We start from the raw sequence: 22838 nt of genomic DNA, 5'->3' as shown, positions 1-22838 counted from the left end.
ATTGGGAAGTGAATTTGTTGCTCAAAAAAAGGGAGGAAATAAGATTTGTTTGTTTTAAGGGGGTATCCAAAATTAGATTACCGTATTTTCTGGATTATAAAGCGCAATTATTTTTTTCTTTTACGACCTGAGCACCAAAACGCCGGTTTATTTTTTAGGCTGTAGTTAGTCAAAGAGCTAAAATTTCAAAAAATATCCAAATGGGAAAAATAAAATACGTTTATTTTAGATTAATGTATTTTCTGGATTATAAGGCGCATTTTTTCATGTTTTGCGACAAAAAATAAGTTATTTTCCGCTCCGAGTACCAAAATCCTGTTTATTTTTTAGACTATAGCTATCCAAAAGGCTAAAATAAAATAAAAAATGTCCCACTTAAAATGCATGGTGTTCCCCATCGACCTGGAATTCGCTGACACGCAATTGCGTCTGGAAACCTGCTGACACGCTACACCGCCGCACCTCCCCCGTCACGTCGCTACGCTAAAGTGTTCCGACTCAGCCGCTCCCACGGGTCCGCCGGCGGCCATGCGGGACACGGCGGACACGGCTCGATGCCGGGTGGCGTTTTTTTTAACATGCCGGGCAGGTACCGCCACACGTGCGTATCGATCCTCGGAGAGCTCACGTTGTTTTTTTGTCGGCGGTAGAGGGCATAAGGCAGCTCAAAAATGGCTCCCTGACTGTCTATCTAACAATTGGTCGCACTGGAGTGGTCGCCCATCAGGAGGGATGAGGCCTTGACACGGTGGCTTTTGCTATAATCCGCTATCCTCCATTTTGGAATGTCAGCCATGCACAGGCATGTCTCCATAAAGCCAAGATTTTCTTCACTCTTTTATTGGATTGGACACTGATATTATAGTGTCAATCTTACATTTTTTGACCAAAAAAATGCTAAGCTGTTTGGTCATACTAAATTTTCTCGCATATAAGCCGTATTTGTAAAATTAGGAATGAATCAGGGGTATATGCGCACAAGAATTGGTATATATACATACATATATTTTTTAAATGAAAACTAAGCATACAAAAAAATGACCAAAAAGTCAAAAAATAGATAGGGGCGACACACTAGCAAACAGGCAAACTTCACTAACCAAGAAACGTTACTCCCACAAGAACACGGGGGTTGCAATACACGATCGGGGGTTGCTTAACGAGGTGATTGTGAACATTTGAGTAGCTCACATACGAACAAAAAAACCACCATTCCAAAAAAACATGACATTTCCACTTCAGGATTTTAGGGATTTTTTAAAAATTTTAGATGGCATGTACAACTAAGGTTTTTTTTTTTTTTTATTTATGAAAACTAAGCGTACGAGTAGTAGAATATGGGACAAAACTAACAAAAAACAAAAAATAAACAGGGCAATTTTTAATTTCAGATGGTATACATAACTTAGTTTTTTGGGGTTTTAAAAAAAATGAAAACTAAGTATACAAAAAAATAGACAGGGGCGACACTCTACCAAACAGGCAAACTTCACTAACCAAGAAACGTTACTCCCACAAGAACACGGGGGTTGCAATACTCGGTCGGGGGTTGCTTAACGAGACAATTGCGAGCGCCCGAGTAGCTCACATACGAACCAAGAAACCACCATTCCAAAAAACATGACATTTCCACTTCAGGATTTTAGGGATTTTTTTAAATTTCAAAAGGCATGTACAACTTAGTTTTTTTTTTAATGAAAACTAAGCATACTACTACTCAAAAGTGGGACAAAATTAACAAAAACAAAAAATAAACAGGGCAATTTTTTTAATTTCAGATGGTGTGCACAACTTAGTTTTTTTGGGGCTTTAAAAAAAATGAAAACTTAGCATACAAAAAATAGACAAGGCCGACACACTAGCAAACAGGCAAACTTCACTAACCAAGAAATGTTACTCCCACAAGAACACGGGGTGGCAATACTCGGTCGGGGGTTGCTTAACGAGACAATTGCGAGCGCCCGAGTAGCTCACATACGAACCAAGAAACCAGCATTCCAAAAAAACATGACATTTCCACTTAAAAATTTTAGTTTGGGAATGCATTACCAACTTAGCAAGACCTTTTCACCACAATAAAATATGTTTTAATTATACTGATATATGTTAAAAACACAAATATATATATTTCTCAGTACTTCTATTCATTCATTCACTTCATAAATCTTACATATTTACATCTATGTGTTCATTTACATTAATATAAATATGTTCATTAACATGAATATTATTATGATCATTAATATGTGCTGTCCCTTCTCTAAAAAAAATCTGAACTGCTTTATCTTCACAAAAACTCCAGAGGGCGCTGTAGCCAACTACCATGGACACCTGACTTGGCAATCAGCCAATCACAGGGCACAAGGAGACAAACAACAAATCACACTCATAGCTAGCAAACATTTAGCATCTAATTAGCCTAGCATGCATGTTTTTTTTGGAATATGTGAGAAGACCTAAAGTACCCAAAGAAAACCCACACAAATAACATAAACTCCAAACAGTTTGACCAACCTGGATTCAAACCCACGACTCCAAAACTGCAAACCCAACGCAGTAACCACTCCACCAGAGAACCCATAGAAAACACCCACACAAATACAAATAACAAACTCCACACATTTTAACCAACCTGGATTCGAACCCACGACCCCAAAACTGCGAGCCCAAACGCACTAACCACTCTTCCACCGAACCACCCATTTATTATATAATATATAAACAATCTTTTTTAGCCAATATGAATTTTTCATAATTTACTAACCCTATTTATAAGCTAACTAAATAAAAACATAACAAATAAACCAAACCAATGACATTAATACGCATCTCTCTACCATATTTTCATATTTAATCTTTTCCAAAACCTCTCCAAAAAAACATATTAGCACAAACACATAATGAGTGATAACCCCCAACTTTTTGTGAATCTATGTGGCAGCCTTAATGTATTCCCCACATTTAATCATTCCTTTCTATTGACATTTCTAATTAAGCAACGTAATTGGAAAGCCTCGACGGGGTGGCAATCATTTCGGCATCCCTTGAAAAATTCATGCAAAAATTATTAATGAACGCCAGCGCTTTTAATTGCCGCACACCTCGCGTCCGCTCCATTCCTCCTTGAAAAACGGCGCAATGACAAACGCGGGTGTCATGTCAGCGCTTTGCGCCTCAATCAAAGCTAATCCATTTCACCTCTGCGTCCAAGCGGCGACCAATTAAAGTCCCATTTCATTTCCCGCCTTCATTAATGCATCTGGTTACCACGGTGACGATCATCGCGCCGCCGCCGCCGAGCGCGTGGGCTTTTGATATTTTCACAGAGGATACCAATCAGTCGACTTTTAATCCTCTCTAGCGTATCTTCACTTGTTTTCATTTCAAAGGCAACAGTTATAAAGTCAAATTATGGAGAAAAAAATGGAGCCAAACCAAACTTATCTACCAAAAAAGTGATTCTGCAGAAGGTCGCCACCTTGTGGACTCCCTATGTGTGGCTCCAGTTTTTTTTAACTAGGTCTACTATGTCTTCTGTGTCTGTACTTGCTACTTTAAACAAGGAAATTTCCCAAAATCTGGGTGAAATAAAGTTCTAATCTAATATAATCTAATCTAATTTATGTCAAAAGTATTCAGATTAAGAAATGGGAAGGGTGCTGAATTTTTTTAGCTATTTTATTTAGTTTCAACTATTAATATTTTACACTTTATGCCTATTAACATAATTTCACTTGTAAATATTACTGCTTTTGTGCTATTTTTATACAGTATTAAATAATCTGATCAATAAAACCAAATTTACATCCGGGAATTAAATAATAGTACAGAAAATATTTTAAATGTTCAAATACTAGGAAGTAAATACCATTAAAAACATTTATATTGCATACAATGTGATTCAAAACTCACTTACTTGCTCTTTCAGGCCGCCATCTTACCTCAGGATGACAAACTTGACCGCTACGGACACACTTCCTGGTTGTACTGCTCACTTGACTTCCTTTTTAAATTCGTCCATGTGTGATGATTTTTCTTAATATTTTCCCTTCAAAATAACATATTTGTACTCCCTATTAAAACCACAAATACATAGAAAATTGTCAATCAATGGGTGCGGCTTATATGAGAGAAATTTAAAAATTCAACAACTTTAAGACATTTTAACGTACTTGAAGATGGCTAATACGCAAAAAAATACAATAATAATAAAAACAAATGTATATTAGACCTAATACGCAAAAAAATACAATAATAATAAAACCAAATATACATTAGACCTTCAAAATAAAATAATCATATTCACTAAACCTGAAAAGCGGAAAAAATAAAAGTTAGCCTAACATATATTGACCCCGCCTCTTGTAGAAAAAGTCTACACACCCCCAAAAATCCAATAAAAGTAAACAACAACAACAAATAATACATTTGAACACTTTTATTGCATCGGTGTCCCTTTAAAGATTCAACATGCTTTCCTTTCATCCAATCCGCTAGGCTATAATTAGCGACGGCCAATCAAGTCTGTTCTTTTTCCTGTCAGTCCAAAAAAATCTTCAAAGTTGTCGGCTAAGTTTGTGGGCCTGCCGTTCTTTGGCGTTAAAGGCGTACTTGGTGTCCTGGAGCTGGTCGATGAGTTCCCGGGCCTCTCGCATGTCTCCAGCCAGTTGGCCGTACTTCTCAACCAATTCCTGGTTCTCACGGCGGAGGTCCACCACCAGGCGGCTCAGCTCGTCGTTTTGCTGGCCGCAATGCGCCTTTAGTTGCTCCATTTCCGACAGGGTTTCTTCCATGCGGCGGACTAGGCTTTCCAGTTTTTCTTGGGACATGGTTGTTGTGGTTTTTTGGTTGTGGTCTGACTCGTAGTCTTGCTTCGCCGAGACTGGTCAAGTCGGCTAGGAGATTATTGGGGATATGGTAAGATGCTAATTGGATCTATCTTGGGTGGTGGATCCCGTGACGAGATTACTGGGGGATTCCTAATTTGGTCTTGAATAGTTGCGTAACTTGGAGTTAAGATATAGGCATCAAACTCAAAGCTGGGTTTTGTATTTTGTGTGGTGTGATGTTAAAATAGTATGTTGGAGTTGGCAATTGAAGATGAACTATATATTTTTTTTTTAGGGGATATTTTTGGGCTGAATTTAAAGGGTTTTTTTGGAAAAGATAAATACACATTTAATTGCAGTTAAAAAATATGTTTAGAGTGGTATGACATTAAAATAATTAGTTGGAGTTGGCAATTAAAGATGATGTACAATTTTTTTGGGTGAATTTTTGGGCCAAATTTAATTAAAAAATAAATAAATATAACAAAGAAATTTTCTTTTGTTTTTCAATTAAATAGTAGATTAATGAATGCAATTCAGACTAGAATATTTATATTTTGCTGTTTTTAAAAAATATAAATAAATAAAAATTATATATATATATATTTTTTAAACCAAATTTTCAATGTAGCCCTAAAATAAAACTATTTATAAACTTTAAAATTGTAATACATCCAGCATAACATTCCCTCAGAGGATCTAATGGGAAAACCATGTGTTTCTTTAACTTTATTTAAAAAACAAAACTAATCGAACACATTAGAACTTGCCCCGCCCCCAAAATAATAAACGTGATGTATAATATGGTACACAAAGTCGAGCCAAGTCAATAAAACGATCCGCCAACCCCCCCGAAATTATAAACAGTATGGTGAAAAGCGTTTGTACTGATTCGCTAGATATTATTATGATTAATAATCAGCTTGAAATTTTTCACCACTTGGGAAATTGAACTCCATCCAGTCAGGATTTTGTGTGGAGAATCTCCAAAAATGCGGAACAAAAGTTCTGGAATGGGTAATGAATTTCTTACCCTGCGGCTTTTGGTCAAAGCTACAAAAAATTAAAAAAAGAATTAAAAAAATGAAAAATAATAACAAATCTACTTGGGTGCCACCTGCTGGACTTTTCAGGTATTTCTGCCCAAAACAATTTTGACTTAACCATCGTGTTGGTTCAAAAACAGGCTATATTGTCGCATAGAGCCAAAATGGCGCCCGTACGCTACCTCCGAAGTCCCATTGATTTCATTTACGTTATTTTTAACCCAAAACGCCGAAAAAAATGTAATTTTTTTGCAGCCGGTGCAAAAAAAAAGGCTGGGATTCAAACTCTCGTAAAGATCCTGTTGTTTTTCGGGCAAGAACAAAAAACGGACAGCTTCCCGGTGTCCCTTGAGCAAGGCACCTAACCGCCCCCTGGTGGTAGAAAACCGCCAGGGTTCCATCTCGGCATATAAATAAAAAAAAATACTCGCTGGGAGTCCAAAAAAAAGCCTGAGACAGATTTTTAAAAAAAAAATGGCGACGACAAAAAATATATAAAAAAAATCTTCGTCTTCAAAAAAATAAAAATAAAAAATGAGCACTTGCCGTGGTCCTGCTAGATGTAGAACTGGTGTAGAGCCAACTGGTCCATGAATGGACGCACCAGGTTGTCAGTGGCAAAGTAGAAGACCAGTCCGAAGAAAATGGAGATAGGAAGCGCGGGAAGAGCCTTCTTGAAGATTGCCAGAAGCAGCAGTGTCAGACACAAGCCCTGTGGGAGAGGTTAAGCACATGTTTAGCACATGACGGCCATGTTGGAACAGGGATATCCGGCCACTTACGATGAGAATAGCCACGAAACAGGCCAACGTGGTGTTCCAATCGCCACTGGCGGCAGCTGAGGCTTTTCCCACCAGCATGCTGTAGAAGATGAAGTCGCCAAGGCCAAGCTTGACGCCCCCTGGCGGTCACAGTGAAATATTTTAGAAGTCAAAACAAATAGGTTTGGGGGAAAAACTCAATTTTTGACAACAGGGGGGAGGGAATCTATGGCTCGAGAGGCTCATGCGGCTTTTTGGGTCGCAGATAACCTCTGACGTAAAAAAATATTGTGATATTTATTTTTCTATTTGTTTGTTGTTGTTATTTGTGTACTTTATAAGTACTTGGACGCCATCAGAAAACGCATTAAAAATCAAAACATGGCACTCACGTTCTTCGTCATCATCGTCGACAGGAGGGCGGTCCGAGGGCATCTGCTGGATCTCCTGCCGGGTGTCTTCGGTGGACTGCAGGGGACCCAGTCGCCGCTCTTGCTGGTTTAGCCAGGACGGCGTGAAGCCGCCATCGTCACCCGGCGGACTGGAAGACGCCTCGACGTCTGTAAAAACACTATGTTAGCGTGTCGGACTCAAACGCGGGACCTGTCACTCACTTTCTTGAGGCTGGGGCTGTGTGGGTGTGGCTTCAGGGGGGTTCCTGTTGGGTGCCGGGGCTGTGTCGGCCATATTGACCAGCCATACCATGGTCGCTAAGGGAAGAGGACAAGATGGTGTTTATTTCGAATTTGTTGTTTAGGGGGTCGAACTCAGACTAGATTTTGTTATGATGTTCCCTACTACATAAATTGGAAAAATAGAAGTACTGAGAAATATATATTTGTATATTTAATATATCTTAGTATAATTTAAAAGTATTTTATTGTGGTGATAATGTCTTCCTAAGTTGGTAATGCATTTCCAAACTAAAATTCTTAAGTGGAAATGTCATGTTTTTTTGGAATGCTGGTTTCTTGGTTCGTATGTGAGCTACTCAAGTGTTCGCAATTGTCTCGTTAAGCAACCCCCGACCGAGTATTGCAACCCCCGACCGAGTATTGCAACCCCCGACCGAGTATTGCCACCCCTGTGTTCTTGTGGGAGTAGTTTCTTGGTTAGTGAAGTTTGCCTGTTTGGTAGAGTGTCGCCCCTGTCTATTTTTTTGTATACTTAGTTTTCATTTTTTTTAAAACCCCAAAAAACTAAGTTATGTACACCATCTGAAATTAAAAATTGCCCTGTTTATTTTTCAGTTTTTGTTAATTTTGTCCCATATTCTACTACATGTATGCTTAGTTTTCATAAATAAATAAAAACATTAGTTTTACATGCCATCTGAAACCCTAAAATCATGAAGTGAAAATGTCATGTTTTTTGGGGAATTGGTGGTTTCTTCTTGTGTGTGAGCTACTCAAAGGTTCACAATTGTCTCGTTAAGCAACCCCCGATCGAGTATTGCAACCCCCGCTCGTGTATTGCAACCCCGTGTTCTTGTGGGAGTAACGTTTCTTGGTTAGTGAAGTTTGCCAGTTTGGTAGTCTGTGTCGCCCCTGTCTATTTTTTGTATGCTTAGTTTTCATTTTTTTAAAAACCCCAAAAAACTAAGTTATGTGCACCATCTGAAATTAAAAAATGCCCTGTTTATTTTTTATTTTTTGTTAGTTTTGTCCCATATGTTAGTACTTGTATGCTTAGTTTTCATAAATAAATAAAAACCTTAGTTTTACATGCCATCTGAAATTTAGAAAATCTCTAAAATCCTGAAGGAGAAATGTCATGTTTTTTTGGAATTTTTGGTTTCTTCTTGTGGGTGAGCTACTCAATTGTCTCGTTAAGCAACCCCCGACCGAGTATTGCAACCCCCGTGTTCTTGTGGGAGTAACGTTTCTTGGTTAGTGAAGTTTGCCTATTTGGTAGAGTGTCAGGCCTGTCTATTTTTTGTATGCTTAGTTTTCTTTTTTTTTTAAACACAAAAAAACTGTTGTGGATGCCATCTGAAACAAAAAAATGCCCCATTTATTTTTCTGTTTTTGATAATTTTGTCCCATATGTTAGTACTTGTATGCTTAGTTTTCATTTAAAAAAAAACTAAGTTGTACATGCCATCTAAAATAAAATAAAAAATCCCTAAAATCTTTAAGTAGACATGCCATGTTTTTTTGGAATTGGTGGTTTCTTGGTTCGTGTGTGAGCTACTCAAATGTTCACAATTGTCTCGTTAAGCAACCCCCGACCGAGTCTTGCAACCCCCGTGTTCTTGTGGAAGTAACATTTCCTGGTTAGTGAAGTTTGAAGTGTGTCACCCTTGTTTACTTTTTGACTTTTTGGTCATTTTGTCTAAGTCTTTAGTATTCATATGCTTAGTTTTATTTTTTTTTTTCAAACTAAGTTGTGCACAACATCAGAACAAAAAAAATATATAATTTTTGTTAATTTTCTCCCAGTTTTTAGTATTTGTATGCTCAGTTTCCATAAAAAAAACCTAAGTTGTGCACGCCATCATAAATCCTCCCCAAAAAATCTTACATGAGTAGATGAGTGCAGGAAAAATCGGCTCATTCCGTTCCTGAGCCGTCTCCACCAAGATCCTCAATGGCCCTTTGGGAGACAGTACCGCCAGTAGATCTAAAAGTCAGATAAAAAATGTCAGCTAGGTGTTGCCGGGGAACGCCACCAGGCGGCCTTGACTCACCGTATACAGATATGGAGGCCAGTATGAGCCAGGCGGTCCATTCAGGGAGATATTTGATGAAAACCAATGCCATGAGAGCGCTGATCATGATGAGGTAGGCCTGCTGGAGGCGCAATGGTCCCTTCCAGTGGATGCACATCATGCCCACCACGCCAAAATTCCACACCAAGAGTGCCAGGGTCAGGTAGTCCATCGCCACGTTGTAGGTTTTGAACACCTCCCTGTTTGGGTGTGTAGGGATGGAAGGATGGAAATGGGGGCGGGGCTAGGTGAGTAAGGAAGGGACACTTACTTGAGGTAGATGTAAGAGAAGAAGAAGAGTAGGAGGAGGGAGGAGATGAAGAGCCAGCCTTGGATCACCTGGAGGAAAAGAAATGGGAATTTTCATTGTTGTTGTTTTTTTTTGGTTGCTAAAGTTTGGGGAAATTGTTGAAAATATTTGGGGTCGAAATAGTTATGCAGAGTTGCCAGATGTGTAAATATGTAAGATTGTAGCCGAGGGCTAATTTCCATTTTTAGTACCTTGAAGATAAACGATGACACATACACACACATGAATACACATATACACACATACATATACATCTACACCCTTTCAAAATAAAGGAAGGACTCACCCTGTAGCAGCGGTACTTGTAGAGCAGGACGAGCACCAGCGTCATGACGATGATGACTGTGGTCATGATGATGGCGTTGAGGATGGAGTTGAGCGCCCGCTCGCCAACCGTGTCCGTGTCTTCCGGGAATGGCGTGTAGATTCTAACATGTAAACAATAAGGTCACTAAAGGGCCCAAAATATTCCAAAAGTATATTTTTAATGGCATCATAAAATAGTACTACAATAGTACTACCTATAGTACTACCTATAGTACTACAACAGTACTACAACAGTACTACAACAGTACTACAACAGTACTACAGTAGTACTACAGTAGTATTACAATAGTACTACAATGGTACTACAATGGTACTACAGTAGTACTACAGTAGTACTACAATAGTACTTCAATAGTACTAACATGGTACTACCATAGTACTACAATAGTATTACCATAATACTACAATAGTACTACAGCAGTACTACAAAAGTACTGCAATAGTACTGCAATAGTACTACAATAGTACTACTGTAGTACTAAAATAGTAGCACATTGATAAAATAGCTGTCCCCTACTTTGCCAGAAAAATAAAAATACTTTTTTTATTATTATTTTTTTGCGAACAAAAACTACCGACTTTTGAAACAGCACCTCACGGTGGCCACCACGTTTTTCGCACACTCACAGTCTCTGGCCATCGTTCTGCGTGTAGAAGCTGACAGACTTGATGGTCGCCACGACGACGGCCATACACAACGTCACCGGGACGAAGAGCATGATGACGTGCTTGGCGCCGTATTTCAGCGTTAACTCCTCGTCGTCTTCCTCGTCGGCCTCCGCCACGCGGGGGGGTCCGGCCGAAGGGGCCTGACCATTCCGCTCGGGAGCCCCGCCTCCGGAACCCGCCCTGGACCGGAGGCTAGGGGTCCCGCCGTCTCCTTGGCCCCGCTCGGTGCCGCCGTTGGCCCCTGATTGGTCCTGATGAGAGAAAAAAAGCGGGTTATTTAGGTAATTTTCGGGAAGGCTTCCAAAAAATAGTATTCTCTGAGTTGTGTCATCAAGTGATGATCCATTTTTTTATGGTGTAAATAAGGGTTTTGTGCGGGTTGTCACTCACCACATTGTTTTCCACGTCTTGCGCATCGTTGGCCATGTTGACACGTGGCGATTGACGACGAGCGGGTTGTTGTTGCCCTGACGAGAGACAAAAAGACGGTTTTATACATCGTTAAAACAGTGACAAGGAGAAGAAAGTGTAGACATTAATAGCATTTTAGCAGAAAGGAATATATTGTTGAAGTAGGATGGAGCTAATGAGATAATAATAATGATAATTTTTAGAATTATATAGGAATCGAGCCCAAAACTTTATGTAAAATTGTTATAACAGTACATGAAGTTTATGTCATAACTACAATTAACTTTAGATTTTTATTTTATAATAAAATACTAAAATCAGGCCTAGAAAATCATAATAAACTATAATTGATACTCATTTGTATCACAAACTCAATTGACTCTATTATTATGTTGCTGGGCAGATTATCCTTCACTATAACTTTATTTATAATTGTAATTGTTGAATTAAAAAAAATGGTTATTATTTTTCTGTCAGCCTTGTAAAATGCAAATGAAATTCATGAAAAATATGATCTATAACTTTTTTTCACAAATTAGGGTGCTAAAAAGCGATTTATTTTCGGAAAAAGAAGATAATTGTATAAAAATACGGGACAGGTATCAAATGCTGTTATACGATCCCTAAGCAGAACCACTAGTTGGCAACAATGACAGCCATGGCCGATCGTGCTGGCTAACGAACCTTCCGACATAAGATCTCGTCGTGTAAACGGCGATCCGGAGTTTAAAATCTTCAAATCAATCCCACTTACCGTCAACAAACTAGAGTAGACGAATTGGGCGTTGTTGGAAAGTGGGTAGATTAAGGGCGGACTCGAACCGGGGACTTTCCTTTCTTTGTTCTTCCTGTTATCTCTGGAAACGTCCGGGGTGTGCACCAGCAATCTGTGTCCCGTGGATATATCTTCCGGGTTTATTTATATTTTAAAAAGGCCTATTTAAAACAATACAAAAAAGGATCACGTATTTAATTTCTACTAAATATCAAACATTGAAATAAACCACTCGTTAATATACTCAGAAAATGGCAAAGCAAATATTTGTACTCCTGCAACAACAACAATTAATAATTAATAGCTGTGAGTGACGTCAAACTTGCAGAACCCACAGAAATGGGCAAAAATTACACTATTTTAAATATTTTTATGGACAGAGGCTAATTTATATTAATATAATTATATGGAAAATAGCGTATTTAAAAAAAATCTCATTCGGTTATGACGTATCTTGTTATCTATACTTCCGGTTCAGCGGTCAACTCGCCTGTGTTCCAAGCGCAGAAAACGCGACGAAGATTTGATAAAACCTTAACTAAACCAAGCCCAAATAACATTTACACCATGGTATGTGGTCTCCCCGTCTGAAGAACCTTCTTAAAGTGTTATTTATGACCATATTTTCCTAAAATATTACTGTATTATGTATTTTGAATGTGTATGCTAAAAGTTAGCATAAACACGGGCACGCGAGGCGGAGAAATTTGCGAATTTACGTGACGACGCTCGCATTAAATGGCGTATTTCAATTATTCTGTAAACATATATGTATTTCAAATTGTTTCCTTGGTGAAATGCCTGAAAGTTGTTGTTATTTCCAATACATATTGCCTTCATTTTCTATATCGGGTAACGACGAAAAAAGATCAAAGGAATGTTCACCTTTTTTTAATTATAAAGCGAGTCCACTGTTAATTAGGGTGCAGGTGGTCGTTTAATTTTACCTTTGAGGTGAAGAAAATACACCCAAAACAGTTAGTTTTATATATATTGAAAAAAAATGTGAATTAGTAACGCTAGAAAAACAGTTAGTTTTATATATATTATAAAAAAATGTTAATTGGTTATGCCCCATTTGAACCCCAACACGTATTCCGCTTGTATCGACTATTTGGCTGTAAAGCTAATTATTTTATTGTGTTTACAGTCTCACACTATCCTGCTAGTGCAACCCACCAAAAGACCCGAAGGAAGAACGTACGCCGACTACGAGTCCGTCAACGAGTGCATGGAAGGTAAAATCGCAGTTATGTGACAAACATTTCAAAATTCCTGTTTCAATCTTACATTTTCACCCCCCAAAAGTTAAAAAAAAAAAAAAAACATTGGTCGGGTGGTACTACGTGCGTGTTACGTGCGGTAACTAGTATTGTGCGTGTCGGTCAAATACGTGAGGTGTGTGCAAGATGTACGAAGAACACCTGAAAAGGATGAACCCCAACAGTCCGTCCATCACTTATGACATCAGCCAACTTTTTGACTTCATCGATGACTTGGCGGATCTCAGCTGTTTGGTGTAAGCAGAGAAAACATTTTTTTCATTATTTTGCATCATTTTCTATGTATAAATCAATTATTTTCTGATTCAGGTACCGCGCCGATACACAGACGTACCAACCTAACAACAAGGATTGGATCAAGGAGAAGATTTACGTCCTTCTGCGTCGTCAAGCCCAGCAAGCTGCAAACTGAATCCTTTTATTCTTCTTTGTGTGTTTTTTCCCGCTTTGTTGTTCATTTTCTGGTTGAAGGAAGGCGTGTTTTGTATTTTAAGGGTTGCATTCATGAATAAAACAGTTGTTTTACATTATCACCAATAAATTGTCATACGTTTGTAAGGTATGAAATGACAAAAATAACTCAGGTTTGTTTGTATCAAATTGGAAATCATTCATAGGAAGTTAGAATTTGTCATTTTTGATCTTACACAAGAAAATGTAGGCAAATTGGAGTAATTTTGAACCACAAATTGGAATTTTACAATTTATTAGTGTTGTAGAAGTAAGATTTAAAGTCTTAATTTCACTAAAAATGCATTTGGATTTTTTTAGGAAAATGAAAAGGGTTATAGTATATGATTAATTTTATAATGTCTAGTACAATTTGAAAATGTCTAAATTCTAACAGCGAAATTCACTTGAACAAAGTAATGTATTATTTACTAAGGTTAACACCATTAATTGACAACTATTGATTGATTATTGAGGTAACAATTAGTCAATTGATCCATCATGTTTAGATGTTGATGTTTTTGCCTCATAATTATAACATTCAGTTTTTGTTGTTTTGGATTATTTTTTTAAATTATAAAACAAAAAAGGGAGTGGCAATGCTATATATTGTCTATTTTTAGTAGTGTATTTTTCAGACCATAAGTAGTACCTGAGTATAAGTCGTATTAAGCAAAGAAAGCACAATAAAAGTTAAAAATATTTTAAAAATTCACAGTAAGTATAAGTTACATTTTTTTGGGCGTGTGGCCATCTTTTTATCAGAATCCAATAACAAGCATTTTACCTTAAAACAATACCGACAAAGATTTTTAATTGTTTTTTTAATTGACTCACTATGTATATAAATTTTTTTCCAGCTAAAATTTAAAACTGACTTATCATAACTAAATAACAGTCAAAATTTCTCCTTTTAACATATATTTGAAATACATTGACATTTTCATAACCTGAATCTTCTACATCTTGAAGCACTCATTTGTAACCTGAATTTTTTCTATCTAATAGGCATTCATAAGTAGAGGTATGACTCTATCTCCATTTCTCCTGCAAAAATCTCCAACTAACTTGTCCTAGCTAACACATACTTGAAATTTCTCCTTTCATTCCATATCCCGGCATCCCAAAGTTGGATCTATCCGGGGGCAAAGCGCTCTTCCAGCATCCATTCAAATGAGGGCACCCACAAGTCAGCATCAACCCCCCTCTTCCCCTTCTCTCTCTCTCTTTCTCTCTCCCCCACCCCACTCCCCCATTCTCTCCCTACACCTTTGTGTCGTGCGATCGACTCTTGCCGTCTGCCATCTCACAAAAACCAAGCCACCCACCCACCCACCGCATCCCCCACCTCCCCCCGTTTAGCATCTGAAAGAAGCCGAGCGAGAATCGATGGCGCAGAGGCCTGCTTGACAGGACAATAAAGCACAAAGAAGGGGTGAGTCTTCTCTTTTTTCCTTTTCTCCCCTTCCTATCTTCACCCGCTTCTTCTCTATTCGAAGACGTGCGCCAGCGTCCGGTCGCCACGCTTCCACGCGACGCATCTTTTGTCAGCATCCGCCCCCCCCCCCCTTTACCCCCTTTCTCTCGCATCCCAAAACAACCCTAAAAAAATAACCCTGTCATCAAACCACGTTTTACCTATAAACATCACCGTCATTAGCTTTAAACGAGGAACGTTATGGCTAAAAAAAAGGGGGAGTGATGCCCTAATGCGGCTGTCTTGGGGTAAACAAGCACCCCCGCCTCCTTATTATTTTTTTCTGGTTTAAACGGGGCGCTCCACTGAACTATGTTCTATTTCCAGAGCCCCGGCAGCAGACATGCTCCAGCGGTCGGCGTACCCCCGCAGCCGTCACCTCCTCCCGGGCCAGGAGCGCTCCCCGTACCCCGGCGGCACCCTCTCGCGCACTTTCGCCAGACAGCGACTACCCCAGACGACCCAGCCGGGCCAGAAGTCCCCATGAGGCGGCTACTAGCACTCGCGCCAACCGCTCTGTATGGAGCCTTTCGTCAGTGAAGTAGGTGAATCGATTGCAAGGTGGCGCCGTTGAGACCTCCGGGGTGCTCCAAACAACTAATCCCTAGGGGGACCGTACCACCCCCCCACCACCACCACCCAGGCAGAATGCCAAAATGAGTATTTTCTGCATGTGTAAATGCTCTAAAAATAAGTAAACAATGTCTAAGGCTATTGGCACACACTATATATTAAAGATAGAAAAATAAATCATCCATAGTATATAAACTAATATAAATATAATACATTTACACACTTTAAATGATACAAATATAGATTGGACTTTTTTAAGTGGCCAATTTTTGCCAAAATGAGTATTTTCTGCATGTGTATATGCTCCAAAAATATGTAAACAATGTCTAAGGATATTGGCAAACTATGTATTAAAATATAGAATATGATCAGTTCTGATTGGGGACATCTCTAATTATTACATGTATATTTAATGATTCATCATTATGAATAACGTTAAATTGAATAAAAACTGCATAACTAAATAGTTTTTAATATTTTAACCATGCCTATGAAGCCTTTTGTTTTAATTTTTAATCATAGAATTTTAAGTAAATATTTTTTAAAGATTAATTTACACAAAAATATATATACAATATTTTTTTAAATACACAATTTAGAAGGCCCATTTTGACTCACTACATTGAATCTGTCTTTTAAAATAATTTACACAAGTTAACCCAAAATAATTTATTTTATGAAAATACCAATATAGATATTTTGGCTGAACTTGTTTAAATGGAATTATTTAACTCTCACAGTGGACATGGAGGATGAAGACGGGACTTGTCTTCTTGATGTTTTATGGTGAGTCTATGAACTAAAGATGGAAATTAGCCCCCATATATGTTCATTAACAGGAATATAAACATGCTCATTAATATGTGCTTTCCCTTATTAAATCAATCAAACTTTCTCCCTGGCATATTTTAGTGACCCCCAAGCCTTGAACGACTTCCTTCATGGGACCGCTGAGGTAAATAAAAAATTAAAAAAACTCACCCTCTTCTAAATGACTTCCACCAAATGTACCTTCAAATCTTCTTTCCCGTCTCCAGCTTCAAACCGAAGACCTCCTCATCAGCACCTCCTCTGGGGCGCCGTCTCTCTTTGGGGACACCCCGGTGAGCGCTGGGGGCGCCAAATCCTACGGGGGGAGAAAAGGATATCGAATTACGAGGGTCACCCCTTGAATGTTTCTCTTATCTGACTTCCAGAGTCCTGTCTCGCTGCTGGGAGATGGCGACTGCTCCCCGAGTACGCCTCCGCCAGGGTGTGTGGACCTCTCCTTCCTGGAGGAGGCGCTCCTCTCGTCGCCCGAGGGTGCGGACGACTCCGGGGGGTCCCCGGTTGAGCCCGAATGTCAGCCGAAGGAGGAGGTAAGATGGAAATATCCATGTCTGTAAAATAAAATATAAAAAAAATCTGATGACGGTTCGGTGGTTAAGTGGTTACCCAATCAGTCTCGACGTTCTCGGGTTCTGGGTTCAAATCCAGGTTTGCCTCACCCATGTGAAGTTTGCATTGTTCTCCCTGGGCCTTTATGGGTTTTCTCCGGGTACTCCAGTTTCCTCCCACATTAAAAAATGCATGCTAGGCTATTTGTATGCTAACTTACCCCAAATGTATGTGTATTAGTATGAATGGTAATCTTTGTGCTTTGTGATTGGCTGGCTACAAATTCAGGGTGTCCCTTGTCTATTGCCTGAAGTCAGCTGGGATAAACTCCAGCACCCCTAGCGACCCTAGTGAGGACAAAGCAGTTCAGAAAATGAATTAATTAATTCAACTTGTGGCTGACCAATCCTCAGAGCACAAGGAGACGGACAACCAATCATAGCTAGACACAATAAACTATGTAATTACTCGCATATAAGCCGCTCTCCATATATAAGTCGCACCCTCAAAATTGTTGAATTTGACAATTTCTCGCGTATAAGCCGTCCCCTGATTCCAAAACACAGATGAAAAGCATTAAAGCTTGCTTTCGGTTCTCCAGGTTGAGGCCAAGGAGGAAGTGACAATCTGCGATATCCTACAGCAGAGTCTGAAGGAGGCCGACATCACAGAGCAGACCGTCACCCAATCAGGGGAGTCCGTTTATCCACCTGTCACGACGACAGCGCCACCGCCATTCGCAGTCAAGGCCGTCGCGTTACCCCGAGACACTCAAGCGGCGGTGGACCCCCCACAGCCTTCCCTATTGGCCGTGGGTCCGGGTTGCCCCTCTCTAAAGCCCGCCCCTCCTCCTCAGCTAATGGGGCTCCTTCCCGGGAACGTTTTCCCGGCCCCTTCACCGGAAAGCTCCTTGGTCCAAGGTTCCGGGATGATCCTCCACAAAACCGTGACTGCCCGCCCCCTAGTGGGTCCGGCTCCGGGTTTCGTCCTGCAACGGGCGCCCCTCCCAATCCAACCCAAGCTGTCCATTAGCATCCAGCCCAGGTTGGTCCAAATCAGCCCCAAGCCGGTAGTCCAAAACCCAGGGGCGAGTCTGGCGCTGGTTCCCGGGACCACCTCGCCGGGGGTTCTTCTTTCCCAGAAGCCTTCGGTCCAGGGCGGATCCTTCACGATCCAGCCTCAGGGACTCTTTGGAGGCCAGAGCCAGTTTCTACTCCCGGGCCAGACCCTGCTGACCGCCCCAGTGGACGGCTCGCAGATCCTCGCCATGCCGCAAAGACAGCTCAATTTCGGTCCCGTGTTCACCACCACGGGGCAGCTGGCCCTGGGACGGGCCGCCATCTTGTCACCTGCCGTCTTCCAGATGCCGGCGCAGCTTGCCGGGAGCTACGCCAACGCCGGTAGGGGGGGCCTGATTCGGGGAGCGGCTATGGGAAACCAAATCACCTTGATTGACGGCTCCGGGGTGGTCAACTCGGACCTGGGCTCAATATCCATCATCAACGCCCCCGCGGTGGCGCGGCGCCCGCCTTCTGCGACCCGACCCACGCAGTTAGGCACCACCGACGTCAAGACTGCGGCGCCGCTCCTACCCGAAGATGAGAAGACCTCCGAGGATAGCATCCTTCCACAGGTGATGCACTAGACCTGCAGGAGGCGGGGTTTTAATATTTGCAAAGTATTCCCGTGCGTGGTTTAAGTCAACAAAATGTCAACAAGAAGCAAATGTAAAATTATCTAATAAGTGAATTTCAATGGGGTATATAGTTGTATTTTTTTTTTTTACTTACTCATATTTCACATTACATCAGCAGGTGTCGGTGCAAAACGTGGCCCCCTCGCCACCCCCGACGGAGCCACCACCAGCCCCCGATCCGCCTCCAGACGTCGAGGATGCGTGCCAGTCCCTGAGCGAGAACCATGACCAGGTCAGCCTGCCTAAAAACAAAGTACATTTTCCCAGTATTGCATTCACTTCTTCACAATTCCTTTAACGAGATATTTGTTTGTACCCCAGCAAGAACTGGTCTCGCCCGTCCCCCCCGACTTGTTAGCAAGCATGACACCGGCGCTACTAGCAGATTCGCTAACCCCGCCCTTGGACAATGAGCAAGAGAGCCAACCATTCAGCACGGCATCAGAACCACATACCGATGCCTCGCCGTTCCTCTCTGAGTCTGAGAACCCGTCCCTTTTAAGCTCCTCCCCTTCGCTCAACGACTCCGCCCCTAACCCCGATCCAACACCACTCACCACGTTCGAAGACTCACCCCAACCACCAGGGGTTCCCCCACAGTTTCAGAATTCAATTGTCGACAGCGGATGGATGCCGGCCTCGCCAGCCCCGCCCCCTTCGCCATCCTCCGAGTGTACGCCCATCTCCGGCATCGCAGTGCCTCAACAGTGGCCGGACCTCTCAGCGGATGTTGCGGTGGATGCCCCCGTCCAAATGCACACACAAAATAGTGAGTTTTCTTACAAAATACACACCCACTAAAACCCATCGCCATGGGCTCACAGCTTTGCGGCCAAGGGTTCGATCCCTCACTGAACAGAGTATCCACAAATATTCACAAATTCTGACCATCTCACCTCAGCACCGACAACTGCCTTGGCCATCGAGAGCGACATCCCGACCGCCGACATCCGCTCGCCTTCACCCACCAAGCGCCAGTGGCACGGGGGAAGCCTGGCGCCAAGAAACCAGCAGGTGAGTAAAGCAAAACAGCCCGACATAATACACCCCCTGTAAATAATCCCTTTTCTGTCATCCCAGCCGCCAGGAACGGAGCTAAAACCTGCGGAAATCCTGACTCCAGCGATGCGACGCCACGGGTGAGACAGTCTTACCGGATGGCCTGAAAATAATGCAACATAACCATATTTTCTTCCATACACGCCATATTTTTGGCGAAAAAAGGTGACTGAATCAAGGGTATGGCTTATATGTGCATACTTTAGACTTGACATGCACAAAACTGTAAAATGACATTGACATAATGCAAGATAATGTGGTTATTTATTTAAAAGAGTAAAGATAAACAGATAAAATGTTAAGAAAATTAATTTTGATGTCTATGAATGAAATTTAAGGAAGAAAATAAACCATAGCTTGCATAAAATGTGATTAAAAACTCACTTACTTGCCATCTTTTTACCTAGAGATGACAAACCAGACTAGAGATTTCCTAGTTGTACTGCTCACCTGACTTCCTTTTTTAAAATTCAATTTTAGGCAATTTTAAGGGTAAGGCTTATATGTGAGAAATTGTAGAATTCTACCATTTTAAGGGTACGGCTTATATGCGAGAAAATACAGTATCTGTATAAACAATGGGTTTCTCCTATAAGTTTGATTCCTTACCTCGGCTGTTCCACAGGTTCCAGCAGATGCTTTGCTCGGACCACCTAGCCGTCCAGAACCCGCATACCAGCCCGGCCTTCAGTACGCTGACCCAAGCCGCCCGCCGCCTGTTGCCGTATCACGTCTGCGCGGGAAACACGCCCTCTCAGGAGGACTTAGCTTTAGGTGGGTTGACCCATTCATTTTGTATCATTTCCTAGACCTGTTTTTACAAAACCCAATGTGTTTTTTTTTTTGGGTTCTTCCCGCAGTGGATCAAGAGTTTGACGTGGTTTCCAGATTCCTCTTGAAGCGCAGTAAGGACATGGTGAATAAATATAGGCAGCTACTTGTCAGGGAAACATGGGTAAGGCAAAAACTAAAAACACGATGAGATCTTGTTAGCATGTGTCCATGTTTTTAATGAAATTTTACAAATTTTGACCACAGCAGGAGAGTCCGTCTGCCGAGATGGTGATGCTGGAACGTCTCTTCCTACAGGCTGAGCGCTCTTCCTTTGGGGAGGATCGACGGAGGGCCCAAGGGGATCCAGGTTTGGAACCAAATTCGGATTCGGATTCACGACAAGGTCCAAGCGTGACCGGACGTTTGGTCGCCGGTCAAATGTACTTATATATTAAGCACTACTTGGATATTAAGCACTACTTGGATATTAAGCACTACTTGGATATTAAGCACTACTTGGATATTAAGCACTATTTGGATATTAAACACTACTTGGATATTAAATTCTTTCTTTTAAATATTTAACTTTCTAATGAATATTATTTTGAGAGCTTCACAGTAAAGTCTCTGTCATCAAAAGACCAGTGACCAAAAGACCGGTGACCAAACGTCCGAGCACTGGTTCAAGAGACTGTTTTGCTAAAGAATTTCAAATTTGGCATTTCAGAGTCTTTCCTCAAGTCCCTGAGCTCACCAGCGTCCATCCCCACGCCTCGACCGGCGAACCCGGCTTGGAACGGACTGTCGGACCGCCCTCCCGGACTCAAGACGTACCGGTCCAGCTCAAGGGGGGCCCTCCGGCTCACCATCAAGCAGGAACGCGGCTCACGCAAGGTGGTGCGCACTTCCCTTAGCAGGGACCTCGCCGTCAAGCGGGATCGAACGGGACGACCGTCCAACGGAGCGTCACACCCCGAGGATGCCATGGAGAGGAAGCTCCTCCCCTCCGAGGCACCCCAGCGGGATGCCCCGGGGGTTAAATGCCTGAAACTGGACGTGGGGGCGACTGCGGGCCAACCAGAAGACAGCGTGCTCAACCAACATCTTCAGAGCGCCATCGACAGCATCCTGGAACTCCGGCGCCTTCAAGGGGGGTCGGCGGGCTCGCTGGCGAAAGCCCAGGACCAGTCAGTCACCAGCGCCTTGTGAGGGAAGTACTGTCTTTTTGATTTCCCACCAGAGCCAACCAAAACCTGGACTCGACAAGATGAGGTAGGACGACCAGGAATTAGCACTATTGGCCGGTAGATACGACACTTGGGTTTAACCACTTTTCGTGGTTAAAACTAAGTTTTTTTCCCAATAGTAATGCTATGATTTTCATAGTAGAGTGTTCCAAGATTTTTGTGCTCATTTTGTAGGCCAAAAACTGAGAATTTTTTGATGGAATGACCTCAAGTTTTCAAGTGTTTGTGTGTAATGTTTGCATTTTTTTTGCAACTTATCACAAACCTAAAAAGATAGAATTGCCAAATGTTACACACAAAAACTTTAAGTGTTTCCACACAATCTGTCAAAATATGAAGTCATTCCGACAAAAATTGACAAAATTATTGGCCTATAAAATCAGGTCAAACATTTTGGAACACCCTGCATTTCCATTTTATTTATTTTTTTAACTCAATTCTTTCCCAGCAGTGCCAAACTTCCAGGATATTTATTTTAATTTTCATTTTATTCTAACCCGTGCCAATGTAACTCCAAAGAACTCGTTCGTCACCCCTACCGCAAACACACCAGCAACTTTCTGGTCCTCTCCAAAAACCTGAACCACTACTAAACGTAGCTCAAGCTGTGAAAAACTAAAAAAGTTCCAAGTCTTCTGTCCTGGAGAAAGAAACACAAGTTTTGGATGAAATCTTCTTTTTTTTAAAGCAATAATGGATCTGGAACTCCGACTAACCAACTTTCCAAGGAACCTAGACCAAGTATGATGTATATCCTTGTACATTTCGACCAAAAAAAATGGAGTCAACACTAAGTCCAAGAGTGTGGGATCTGTAAAACCTGATAATGGAAAAAAAACAACAACCTCAAGCCAGTTTTGGATGAAAATTTTGGACAAATCTCCACATCTAAGCAACTTTAAACACAAAAAACTGGAAGATTTGAGACTAGTTTAGCAATTGACTGGAAAGGAAAGGGTTACCAGTTCCACAGAACTGATTCTGGATCTGCAAAAAACACTTCCCTGAGACTAGAACCAAAAAAACATTCAATTTGAACCCAACAATTGAAGTCAAGACACCCT

General features: G+C 41.3%; 3 protein-coding genes across 7 annotated transcripts; 2 read left to right on the top strand and 1 right to left on the bottom strand.

The window, feature by feature from the left end:
- Positions 1-5541: 5541 nt before the first annotated feature.
- LOC144206756 (presenilin-1-like) lies at positions 5542-11969 on the bottom strand. Its single transcript, XM_077731898.1, has 11 exons — positions 11818-11969; positions 11043-11119; positions 10611-10903; positions 9943-10084; positions 9618-9685; positions 9326-9546; positions 9160-9258; positions 7251-7346; positions 7029-7196; positions 6658-6776; positions 5542-6587 (listed from the first exon to the last, which is right to left on the bottom strand). The coding sequence occupies exons 2-11, from the start codon at positions 11076-11078 to the stop codon at positions 6432-6434; spliced, it is 1398 nt and encodes a 465-aa protein (XP_077588024.1). The 5' UTR covers positions 11079-11119; positions 11818-11969; the 3' UTR covers positions 5542-6431.
- A 298-nt stretch (positions 11970-12267) lies between these two features.
- erh (ERH mRNA splicing and mitosis factor) lies at positions 12268-13651 on the top strand. The gene is made up of 4 exons (XM_077731382.1): positions 12268-12408; positions 12989-13076; positions 13237-13357; positions 13431-13651. The coding sequence occupies exons 1-4, from the start codon at positions 12283-12285 to the stop codon at positions 13531-13533; spliced, it is 438 nt and encodes a 145-aa protein (XP_077587508.1). The 5' UTR covers positions 12268-12282; the 3' UTR covers positions 13534-13651.
- A 947-nt stretch (positions 13652-14598) lies between these two features.
- Positions 14599-22838, top strand: LOC144206564 (uncharacterized). Of its 5 annotated transcripts, XR_013328382.1 has the most exons (16): positions 14599-15006; positions 15376-15589; positions 16362-16407; positions 16534-16576; positions 16659-16724; positions 16818-16979; positions 17600-18631; positions 18810-18947; positions 19016-19463; positions 19596-19708; positions 19775-19833; positions 20379-20527; positions 20614-20708; positions 20792-20894; positions 21255-21799; positions 22226-22838. XR_013328382.1 is itself a non-coding variant. In XM_077731597.1 (15 exons), coding segments are annotated over exons 2-15 (2934 nt in total). In that variant the 5' UTR covers positions 14600-15006; positions 15376-15588; the 3' UTR covers positions 21737-22838. The 5 variants fall into 5 exon arrangements, 4 of the variants coding, with proteins under 4 accessions (XP_077587723.1, XP_077587722.1, XP_077587725.1 ...); XM_077731597.1 differs by having other exon boundaries at positions 14600-15006; positions 18813-18947; positions 21255-22838; XM_077731596.1 differs by having other exon boundaries at positions 14600-15006; positions 21255-22838.

Source organism: Stigmatopora nigra, chromosome 13, assembly GCF_051989575.1.
Source record: "Stigmatopora nigra isolate UIUO_SnigA chromosome 13, RoL_Snig_1.1, whole genome shotgun sequence".
Classification (NCBI taxonomy): Eukaryota; Metazoa; Chordata; class Actinopteri; order Syngnathiformes; family Syngnathidae; genus Stigmatopora; species Stigmatopora nigra.
The sequence above is the reverse complement of the archived record's forward strand: the minus strand, read 5'-3'. Positions and strand labels throughout refer to the sequence as shown.

Coding starts and splice junctions, on each gene's coding strand:
- LOC144206756 (XM_077731898.1), bottom strand. CDS start 11,078: ATGGCCAACGATGCGCAAGACGTGGAAAACAATGTG. Junction 10,085..10,610: donor CAGAACGATGGCCAGAGACT/GTGAGTGTGCGA, acceptor TTTACATGTTAG/AATCTACACGCCATTCCCGG. Junction 6,777..7,028: donor CGACGATGATGACGAAGAAC/GTGAGTGCCATG, acceptor TGTGACCGCCAG/GGGGCGTCAAGCTTGGCCTT.
- erh (XM_077731382.1), top strand. CDS start 12,283: ATGACGTATCTTGTTATCTATACTTCCGGTTCAGCGGTCAACTCGCCT. Junction 12,409..12,988: donor CAAATAACATTTACACCATG/GTATGTGGTCTC, acceptor TTGTGTTTACAG/TCTCACACTATCCTGCTAGT. Junction 13,077..13,236: donor CGTCAACGAGTGCATGGAAG/GTAAAATCGCAG, acceptor CAAATACGTGAG/GTGTGTGCAAGATGTACGAA.
- LOC144206564 (XM_077731596.1), top strand. Junction 19,464..19,595: donor CCAAATGCACACACAAAATA/GTGAGTTTTCTT, acceptor ATCTCACCTCAG/CACCGACAACTGCCTTGGCC. Junction 20,528..20,613: donor TCAGGAGGACTTAGCTTTAG/GTGGGTTGACCC, acceptor TTCTTCCCGCAG/TGGATCAAGAGTTTGACGTG.